This window comes from Tarenaya hassleriana, unplaced genomic scaffold (assembly GCF_000463585.1).
Source record: "Tarenaya hassleriana unplaced genomic scaffold, ASM46358v1 Cleome15, whole genome shotgun sequence".
Lineage (NCBI taxonomy): Eukaryota > Viridiplantae > Streptophyta > Magnoliopsida > Brassicales > Cleomaceae > Tarenaya > Tarenaya hassleriana.
In genome coordinates this window covers 2,448,744-2,460,431 of record NW_010964923.1, presented here as the reverse complement: position 1 = coordinate 2,460,431, position 11,688 = coordinate 2,448,744, and the positions used below count along the sequence as shown (strand labels likewise).

The following is an 11,688-nucleotide window of genomic DNA, read 5'->3' as shown; positions in this document are numbered from 1 at the left end:
AGAGAGAGAGAGAGAGAGAGAGAGAGAGAGATGAAAAGCTGTTGAATTATTCTATCTCTATCTATGGAGAGAACATATACTTGCTTTAAAACCGGGGTATTGTACTACAATGGTGAAACCAAAAGAACATTAAAAAAAAAAAGATAATAAATTGTAAGGAGAGGGTGAAAATGTTGAAGGGTAAAATTAAGGGAGAATGCCCTAAAAACATGAATTTTGAAGAACTTCCATATAAATACATTAATTTTAAAACTTCTAACAAAATACATAGACTTTTCAAATATTACCATAAATTCACATCCGTTCCATCACAATTAATCAATTAACGGATTTGGTTATGTGGTATTGACCAACCCCTATTTTTATAAAAAAATATATATAAATATATATTTAAAGAATAAAAAACTTAAAAAATATAAAATACATACACATTTATGAAGGGCAAAATTATATATATATATATATATATATAATGTGATTGATAGGGGAATTTTGAGTTCTCTGTCTTTTACTCGTAGGGCCGGGTTCCATTGATGGGGTTTCATAATAATTTCTCCACCCATCAATTGTTTACCTCCTTTAAAGTTTGAGGTGAAACGGTAAAACCAATGGATAAATATTTTCTATTTGGGGAATAAAAGACTGTGATCTAATATATAGCTGCTTCCAAAGTATAAAGTAGCTTTCAAAATATAATACAACATGTAGTTTCAATTCGTATTGAGTTTAGATATTAGCTTCTTTCTTATTTCGTTTGAGTTTATCAATTCCTTATCATATTAGGATAAGAGTTATAAATTCTAATGAGATGAAATTATATTAAATTATATTATATATTTAAATTTATTCGATTATCAATAACACACAATAGATATTTCTGCAAATCTTGATAACAGGGTTCGGTTGCATTCTCTTGGTTTGAAGTTTTATTAGATTTCACAAAGAGATGATGATTGAATACGAGGGTGACAATATTTATCACAATCCACGCCACCGACTATAATATTTCAACAAGCGATTTTTTTAATAGTTGCATGTTTCCATCGCCTATGTTTGTTTTTTTATTTTTTTGAAATCATATGTTCTTTATCAAACAATTGAGAATATAGTCGACCTCAATGATTGTTTATAATCGTTTTGGATATTTTTTATTTTTATTTTTCAAGTCTTTTGAAATACGAGGTGTTCACGTGATGCAGAATATATTCATTAGATAAACATTGAAGTCGGAATTTGAAGATCATCAAATCTCATACGTGTTACATGTATGAGATTGCAGAAAAATGTTAGAAATTATGAAAAGTTTCAGTTCATACAGAGTTTAAATATTAGGATGTTTATTATTTTGTCCGGTTCATTTATTTCTTGTCATATTAGTATAGGTATTATGAATTAGATTGAAGAGAAAATTATATTATATATTTAAACTCATTCAATTATCAATACTGCACCACATGTTTTCACAAATCGTGTCATTAATATTTTTATTACAGATACACGACATATTAATGAAAAAATAAAGCATAGAATAATCAAAGAGAGATCATAAACAAACTAGAAGAACACGATATTAATATATATATAAAACTCAGACACAAGAAAATTCGGAGAGGAAAGATATTTCACTGTAAATAAAAAAAAGGGAAAAAAAATTGTGTATGGCGTTAAGTATTTCACTAAATAATTCAAACAAGTTTGAATGTAAAATTTTATTTACTTAACGAAAAAAAAGTTTGGATATGGTCATGGGGAAGAGAACTAAACATATACTTTTCATTTTTTGGCAAAAAGAAAAGAAAAAGGGGGGGAAGAGTAGTGTGCCTAAGAAAGGGTGCAAAAGCTGGGACCATCAGAAGAAAAGAGAAAGTGGGCATTGTTTGATTTGCTTTCATAGTCCAAAAAAAAAAAACAAATGTAATTATGAAATTTCCGGTTTGGTTAGGGGTCAACCAAACGGTTTAGTTACCTCTCTCTTCTAGTTTGGTCAGCTTATTAGAGGTTAGGGTTTGAGAGAGAGAGAGAGAGAGAGAGAGAGAGAGAGAGAGAGAGAGGTAACTCGATTGATGCTAAACTTAAATATTGGTTCATATATATATATATATATATATGTATTGTGTGTGTGTGTGAAATGTTTACTATAGGTTCACACACACGCACGCATATATATATATATATATATATATATATATATGACAACTTTTATTTTGTATTTTATATAATATTAGGTGTATAATTGAGGAGGAGTTTGATTCCATGGGTTTCAGGAGTTAAGTGATAAGGGTGAGTCAGAGGAGGAAGTTCCATAGATCATGTGATGTCTCTTGTAGGTGTTGTCAATGAAATCGATGTGTCTTCACATTTTCATGATTTTCCTTTCTAACCCCACTCTCCTCGCCACCGGACTATGGGGGCGATTTTCTATTTTCTTTTTCAATATTTACATTTTTGTTAAAAGGATAAATTAGCCGATGGGAGTTATAAATGCTAATGGTTCTCTCGCGCGTTATGCATATTTTGAATCCTTTAACGAATCCACCAACGATTCTTGTTGTGATATCCCGAGTTATAATGACGGTTGGGAGTGTTCGTCAGTGCAGATGTCATGTTTAAGGAACGGCTCCTCAAATACCACTAAGGCCAAAAAGATATATAAATAAATCGAATGCATCGAAATAAGAGAGATTCGAGGACTGTACATATATGATACTATGCAGTGTAAGGTAATATAAAAGAATTAGTTGGACTACTCATAGCAACAAGGTGCACATACTTTTTCGATGACTATCGCGAAAGAACTCCAAAATTAAACGTGTTGATTCTGGAATAATTTTAGGATGAATAACTTATTGGAAAGTGTATGGGTATAGATGCAAGTGAGGACAAAATACGCTAAAAGGTCTCGTATTGGTGTGTGATAGAGTGTGAGGGACGTTTCGACATTTCATAGGTACGTTACACTTGTTATATGTGTTTATGGTTCGAATCTTATTCCATGTGATTTGTATAGGTTAAAAATTAATCATCCCATTGAAATGAAAAAAAATGATTATGATGGTTATTCATTGTTGTTCATTAGACATCATATAAATATATGTATAAAAAAGTTTTGTCTGAGGAAGTCTTTGCCTCGTTTTAATTTGTTTGCTACATTTTAGGTTTTATCGTGTTATGACGATTACACTTTTTTGTAATGAAATATGATGATGACATATTAGTTCACGTCAAATTAGGATTTTATATATTTTTCGGGATAATATTATAAAATTTCAATATTAGTCAATTCAGAACTTCAATTAACATTTTATATCGAGTGACTATTATTGATATTTTATAAATCATATTTTGTTATTATTTCTTATTTGTTATAAAAGATTGTGTGTCTAGTTACATCAATATATATGATCATTTTTTTACACACAGAGATAATGAAACTTCAAAAACATGTTATCCAAAAAAATATAATTCTAAAATATCATTAATTTTGTTTGTATGCTAAATAAAGAAATGAAGTCGGATTGGATAGGATGTAATGAAATGTTGACATGAAAGCTATGGTTCATATATGTGGGTTACATTTCTAATTAATGATGAGGAATTAAAGTTCATTAAAGACAAGATTAATTAAAAGGATACATTTTTTTAAAAAAAATTCAAATAATTCTATTGGTTTTCTTTCTAATTTTAGCAGTAGGTGGTCAAAGATTCCAACGGGCTAGTTCATATGATTGTTTCAAATCTAAGAATTAGTCTACTTAAAATTTTGGATTTCATATTTATTTTTCTCGCTCCAATTTATTTTCTGATTTGTGTTTTTTTTGTTTGAAAAAAAACTATATAATTCAGCTTTTATATCGGATTCATTTTGTATATATTTTTGTTTAGATTCGGTTGAATTTGATTTCATTACAAGAATTCGTTTTATAAAGATATTTTTGTTTTGTTCGTTTTCAATTATTTTATATTAGTTTTTTATTTTAAAAAATATTATATTATTGTATCGGTATTTAAATAAATTTAGTTCTGATATGATCATATATAATATTATCATGTTCCATTCTATTTACTTTTACACGTGCCAATTGAAATGACCAATCTGGTTTCAAAATAAAATAAATATTTACATGTATGCATGCCATGAGAAATTTTGTCGCCAATCATCAGTATATAATTTTTTTATAAAACAAACCAAAAAAAGAAAAAGAGTTCCCAATCGAATAGTATAATCTATATATATATATATATATATATATATGTGTGTGTGTGTGTGTGTGTGTGTGTAGACGATTACTAGATTTTGCGATTGTCGATTTGTTAATGGATATACATACGATTGCTTGTCTATCTAACATTATTCATGTATGCATGTGTGTATGAGATTCATTGAATCAATTAGTAATTCAATAATCGAATCGAATTTGATATAAAAAATAAACAGTCATTCGAATTGAACCTATTTAATAAAAAATAAACGAAAAAATGAGTATGTTTATCAATAAAAAACAAAACGGAACTAAATTTGAATATAAACGAAAGTAATATAAAATCGAATGATTATAATTTTAGTAAAATCGAAATAATTGAACGGAATACATATAATTAAAATCCGAAATTACCAAACCTATTTGTTGCAAGTATATTCAATAATGGGAAGCTGCATCATCGCCAATTAATTAAGCAGTGTCAAAGTTATAATCTTAACTACTTTAAAAAAAATTAAAGTATACTTATCTACTTAATCACATTTTAATCTTCTCACTAATTAATTAATCATCCTCGTCATCATCATTAGAATTGGTGCAATCGGAAAATATATACACACATATATATATATATATATATATATATATATATATATATATTTCTTGTTTATTTTCATGGGTTGATATCTACTTCCGCATATTCCGTTGTCATACACAACAAACAACAGACATGCTACATCATGAAACGATGGCCACAAGATCTTATATAGAGGAAAATGAACTTTATATCTATTGCATATTTCGAAAATACGGACCCTTTATTTATTTATTTATTTTTTACCTCTTCAATCATTTGAGAATTTTACTCGCAAAGATTTACCTTTTCTTTCATCATAAAACCCAATAATTTTCTTTTTTAAACAAAAAATCATTTGGGTATATACATCAATTTTTTTGTGATATCCCGAATTACGACTAGGGTTGAGATTATACGGTCTAAGATAATATAAAAAATATTAGTTGGGCTACTCATAGAAACAAGTTAGTATATCCATCTTTTCGGTTGACTATCACGAGAGAATTCCAAAGTTAAACGTGGTGATTTTGGAGCAATCTCATGATGGGTGACCTATTGGAAAGTATCTCGTATGCGTGTGAATGAGGACAAAATATGTTGGAAGATCTCGTGTTGCTGTGTGAGAGCAGTTTCGACATTTCGTAGTAGTCGCGGATCGTTATATTTTTTATTGTCAAAATGACGTGGACAGGGTATTATGTTGCCGACGACAGCTCAAATTTTATGTTCTTCAGATGCCCGACTTATCAGCGGAATGTTGACTAACCGGCTTTGTCCCTTTACCTGGTCCAATTGACTCAATCTTTCCAGCCAGGCCGAATTCAAGTGAATAACTTATTAAGGGTGTAACTGATGGTGGTAATACGATCGTCCACAAACACTTGCGACTTCTAACGATTGCGGACGATGGATAGAACGATTGTTCGTCCGCAATTGCACCTAAGTTGTAGTTCCTTTCTACTGGGTTATTTGTTCTCTATTTTTTTTTCATATTTGGTGAGTTCATGAGTCTTTCGACCCAACCACATCTCTTTTCGGATTCTAATCGCCCTTTGTTTTCTTCTTCTAGTTTGTACTTGTTCAAGCAAAGAAAAAAAGTTTTAATAATATGATAAAAAAAAATCATTAATACCACTCTAACTACAGATTTTAGAACAGAACATGAAGTATATCTCTTAAACATGATCGGTCGACAACAAAGCTAAAGATGAAAACAACTTGTGATAGAAATGTGTTCGTACACATTATTTTATAAAACATTTCATTCAATTGGTGCATTAATTTGGCATGGTTTTCGGGAGAGTCGGTCCAAAAACCCACATGGAAAAGAAAACCAAAACAGATTCACGTGTTCGAATTAGAAAATTGATCTTCCTCTTAAACCCCAATTCAACATGAAATCATTTGGTCTTTGTCACCTTAAAGTTAGGCTATGTCGGGTGAATATTATGAAATCAAAACTATGAATATGGAATTTTGATTTGACTAATCATAGTTACCCTACTATAAGTGTGATAACAAAAAAAAAATAAAAAGGACAGCGGTCCAAATAAGGAAATTTAAATAAGCACATAGTGCCCACCAAATTCTTGCTTAAAAAAAATACTGCACTACCCTTTTCATGATTAATGATTTTATTCCACTAATCACTAATCATATAAACCCTAATAAAATATTTCAAGGTTTTCTCATATATCACCACGACATTATCAAACGTTATCCAGAATTTTACACGGGCCAAAATAACTAGTAGATTAACATTATTTTTAGACCAAAAATTGTTTCACATGGTGACGAATTGAATTTACAAAGTGTACGGAATTAAAATTTTTTTATAGGATTTAATTTATAGAGGAGATATATAAAAGACTGTTCAGGGAAAAGACTCGCAATCAGCAACAATAAATAGTAAGAAAATAACATATAAGTAAAGAGGAAGTGAAAGAGACGCATGATAATTTTCTCGTAGGGTTTTTTTTGTCGGCATGGGAATGCAAATAATTTCTTTAAAATTTAAAAAATTTTAAAAAATAAATTTGATATAAAATAGGGAGGGAAAATTAGTGCTCTCGCGTTCACAATTTTAACGTATTTGCAGAAAAAGTGTTCAAATAATTGCCGACTGACCAAATAAATACTCGGAAAACCAAACCGGGACTCACCCTTTTAAAGCAGAAGCGTGACCATTTCGGTTTTATACCGAACCAATCCAAACCGAACAATATATAAAATTATCGATCGAATCCAATGTAAAAATCAAATGGGTATGGAAAAACAAATCTGAAACCAAATAAAAAAATAACAAGAAAACCCAAAAATAATTTTGAAAACGAACATTTTATCAATAACAACCGAATTCAGATAAAACTGAACCGAATCAAATATAAAAAATATATAATTTTTTATAGAACAAGAAAATCTCTACCATATATATATATATATATTTGCACTGCACCAAACAGGCTTTACCCAATTCATTAACCACGTGCTGAGCATTGCCTCACCTAAAGCCATGGCCACTTTAATATACACAATCTAAAGAAGAAGATCCATACCTAAAACACTAAACACCATTCAAGCCTTATCATCTTCTACCTGCATTCGGTAGTCTCGCATTTCGGGCAACACACTGTGCCGTAATTGCACCGAATCTGCCACCGTACCTACCTACACACACACACGTATGTATATATGTATATGCATGTATGTATAAAAACGTATTTGCACATCAACTCTTTTGTATATCTAAAGCTAATACTAAAAACTTTAAATTGATCCAGGGCCCTTGAAGTGCATACATATTACCAAGCAAATCTAACGAAAGAATAATTCGTAAAGGAAGCTAGACCGATCAAATGTTTAGTAACGATTCATCTTTGGAGGGGTTTCTTTTTCGCCATTTTTTTGAAAGTAGAGAGACGAAAGCTTGTAAATCGGAAATGATCATTGCATTAACGAAACAGATCATTGAGATACTAGGGACCTTACTAACTCTCTTCCATTGCATCAGTTGATTGTGATGCCAAGTGAACCGGGTTTGACGCATGCCGATTGGTTCAATCTGTACAGAAGAGAAAACCAAACCAAAGGTACTTGTGGTTAAAGTCACAAGTAACCGTCACATGCTGTTAATAAGGAAGACTTGGCCCCAACGTTAGGAACTACTTTCCTCCCCTCATTGTCTTCCCATGTTTGTAGAATCAACCTTCGTATCGGTTACTTCCTGTATCTATACAAGAAAAACCAAGAAAATTAATAAAGCAGAGAGTATTTTTTCTGCAATTTGCATTGTTCTTCCCTTAAGCTTTGATCGGGACTTTATTTGGGTCGAGATGCCAAACTGGGAAAAATCTATGTCTTGTCTGAAGTACCTACAAAAAAAATTTCAAACTTACATATGTGAATGAATCTACTTGTTGCCAGAAAGGAGGGCACTGCAATAATAACACCAGTATATCCTCCGGTTTACGATGACCCTGCAAGGCCGCAACTCAATCGAACGCGCCGGTCTCTCAAACAACATAACATACAACAGAGAAAATATGAACCCTATTGATAAAAAAAAGAGTGCGAGAAAAAAAGTTCACAAACAACAGTTTAGCATTAAGTTGAAGACAAGAGGGATGTGTGAACTTTATTTAAGCTCATCATAAACAGACACAGTGATCATTGGTCACGATTACCACGTCGAATTGGAAGCAGAATCAACAAATCCTATACAGATAAATCATACCGACTTCATACATCCCACACACTGTATGTTAATCTCCTCCTTAAAAGAGCAAGAACTCAATTTATATAATGCACATGAAAAGAATCATAACCTGTATGTGAAAGGAATCTAACCCTCGTCATAACAGATACAGTGATAATTCATCGCGATTACTACGACGACTTGGAGGTGAAATCAACAAATCCTATACAAAATCATATCGACTTCATTCATACATCAAACATTCTCTGTCTATCTCCTCCTCCATTTCAATTCCTAATGTATTTGAAGACAGATTACACAAAGGGCTGCAAGTACACTGTACAATTCATTCCCATAGAATATCAGATGCGGAACTTAAAAGACTAGTGGATATACCTCAGGTACGTACGACGATAATCGTTCTTCTATGGGTAACGTTTCAAGCAATGGCATAATTAACTCTATCTTCCGACACCAAGCCTTCAAACGGTTGAAAAACGGAAAGAAGATAGGTCAATGACGAGGAAATAACGTATATGATATGAACACAGGACATAGTTGGCACATAGAACTCTGTATCAAATACAAATAGCTACAAAGGCCATTTCCGAGTTAATCAGAGCAAAAGTGATCACACATTCACTCAGAGGAACCATCAAAACCCATTTCAAGATATACTCGAAATCAGCGAAAATCGCAATCGCAGAAGCATGATCAGAAACAGAAAAATCGCAAATGAAACTGTTCGACAAACAGGAAACAGCAGAAACTTCACAACGAGTTCAAGCAATACAATCAGCCAGATTGGCTAAAAGCTTGAACCAAGCACTTCCATGGGGATTTGAGCGAAACGAACTTTACAAAACCCTAGACACACGAATCACGCCACTACAAAAAAAAAAAAAAAGAATTCACGAACTCACAAATTTCGAAGACTCAACAGTTCCTCAACACAAGAAACTCCGCAGCTAAATCGATTGCCGGAGAGAGACGACGCTTCCCCTTCCTAATTCCCTCTCTGTTTTCCCCTGTACAGTCCATCTGATCATTTCGGTTTTCCCTTTGGGTTCGATTCCTTTATATTCGAGTTAAGTTATTTCGATTATAAAAAAATTATAATCATTCCGTGTTATATAAATTTCGATTCATTCGAATTCGGTTTTTTATAAAAAAAATTATTTTTTCAAAAAATTATCGTTTTTTCAGTTATTTTTTTAATTAGTTCGGTTTTGATATTTTTAGGTTTAAATAAATTATTCTCGTTAAGTTTTTATATCGAATTCATCTCTACAATGGATTCGCTTCGAATATTCAGATAATAACCAAAATAACCAAAATGGATAATCTAATCATCTTAATATTAATTTACCAAATTACCCTTTTGTTCCGTTTTAAAATGTTTATATTCCCGAACCAATGCAAGGGCTTAACCGTAAACTAGAACGCCCAAAACCGGTTAACTTTGGACGCCATTGCTTACCAAAGCAATTGATTTCTCTTTCTTAATAAAATCAACACTGTAAAAATATGACACATGTATCTTTGATGTTAACCATTTGCTTGATGCAGAGCTAATGTAAAAAACGAAATGTACAAAGAATGGCAAAATCAGAGATATGCTAAGACATGGGAACAACAGCGGGATTCCGACATCGGATCGTCGGAAATTCTCTCCCGAGACGGCGTTTCAGAGACCTCGGAGCTGTTCGAGGAGTCCCGTCATCGCCGTCCATTTCTCGAACGCGTCGGCCGATGACACAAACGCTTGCTTGGAGGACTCTATGTCGTTCTTGTTCACTGCAGGGCAAAAAATCTCGACTTGTCATTCCGAGTTTTCTTCGGATACCCGAATTTTCAGTGTATCTTTCATTTCGTTTTTTGGTTCGGGTTAGGTTTTATTCGGATTCAGTTTTTCGTTTTTTAAAAATCTATATCCGTTCAGTTTTGGGTACCCGAACTTTGAGTACCCACTGTGCGATACAGATACTCGGCCGACGAAACCCAACCTCGAACCCACGACTCTGGTTTTCCAATGCCGTGCACCCGAATTTATCACTACCGAGTACCCAAATTTCGGATACCGCGTATCCCACAGATTCGGGTACGGTACTCACACACCCATCCCGATTGAGAGCTGGTTTGATTCAATGGTAATGTGATTCTTATGAATGATAACAAAACAATGCAAGAGATCCCACCTGAAGAGATCAAAGAGGCTAGCGATGAATTAAACGTTTCCACCTGCGTCTTCTCTTCCGGGCTCGAACTCAACTGTCACGAAAGAAACGAAAAAAAGAATCAGAAACCCGTCGAAAGAACAGCGAACGGAACTCTGATCGTTCAAAAGTACATTTTTGGTGTTCTGCAACGATTCTTGAAACGAGAACGACATATCGTTGATGATTCAAACTTCCCCGAGACGATGATTCATAACAAAATCCTTAACCCCGACACTAGAATTCAACCCGTAAACACTTCAAGAAAAGATGGTCGGAGCGAAAGAATTCAACGGAACTATGAGCAAGAGATGTAACCTTTGTGAAAGCCGTGTTCACCATTTTCACCCATTCGGTATCGGTGCTTCCCCCCAGAACAGAACCCGCAGCCGAGAGATCGTCGTTGTCGATGGCTTGACCGACTTTGCTCAACTTGTAAACCAGATCCTGCAAATATCCTGGAAAAAAAAACGTCATTTCCACATAAAGCCCGATCCATGTATGCGTTACAGAACGAGGAAAGCAAAGAACTTGAATACCGAATTCTGCTTAGAACGTTTTGCCAATTTACCAACAATGGCTACCAAACAAAAGGCACATTCAGACCTATATGCATGTATATACAGAATCACAAACAGTTTCCGAGTTCGGATCAATTAAAAACTGAATCAAAGGAACAGAATTTCTCCATGGTTGCATTCCAAAGCATGATGTAGAAGCAAACGCAGTCAATCTGGTTGGTTAGTAACCTGTTGAATCTTCAAGTTCGTGGTCTAAAGATTCAAAATTTGAGGAATTCAACACAATCCAACAAATGGGCAAATCCCAAAACATGTTTTGAAAAACGAAATAGTGTAAGAATTTTGAGAAGTTCTTCAAAATTTTGGAGGAATACCCTTTTCCTTGACTGAAGAATTGATAACTCCTTGCCTCTCGATCCTCTTCTTCCGATCTTTGACGAGGAAATAACGTATATGATATGAACACAGGACAAGATCGGAA

General features: G+C 33.0%; 1 protein-coding gene and 1 long non-coding RNA gene across 4 annotated transcripts in view; both read right to left on the bottom strand.

Annotated features, from left to right (window-relative positions):
* Positions 1–7,168: 7,168 nt before the first annotated feature.
* Positions 7,169–9,557, bottom strand: LOC104808978. Of its 3 annotated transcripts, none has more exons than XR_771072.2 (4): positions 9,394–9,557; positions 8,867–8,950; positions 7,760–8,147; positions 7,169–7,443 (listed from the first exon to the last, which is right to left on the bottom strand). It is a non-coding gene; the product is annotated as an uncharacterized LOC104808978 (long non-coding RNA). The 3 variants fall into 3 exon arrangements; XR_771071.2 differs by having other exon boundaries at positions 7,170–7,443; positions 7,765–8,147; XR_771070.1 differs by lacking the exon at positions 7,169–7,443 and having other exon boundaries at positions 7,519–8,147.
* A 389-nt stretch (positions 9,558–9,946) lies between these two features.
* Positions 9,947–11,688, bottom strand: part of LOC104808977 (thylakoid lumenal 16.5 kDa protein, chloroplastic) — a 2,334-nt gene continuing 592 nt past the window's right edge. The window contains exons 2-5 of the mRNA XM_010534848.2: positions 11,582–11,638; positions 11,005–11,144; positions 10,669–10,741; positions 9,947–10,267 (exon numbers count right to left, since the gene is read on the bottom strand). Of these exons, the coding sequence (XP_010533150.1) occupies positions 10,158–10,267; positions 10,669–10,741; positions 11,005–11,144; positions 11,582–11,638 (380 nt within the window). The 3' untranslated portion in view covers positions 9,947–10,157. The remainder of the gene's footprint in view (positions 10,268–10,668; positions 10,742–11,004; positions 11,145–11,581; positions 11,639–11,688) is intronic.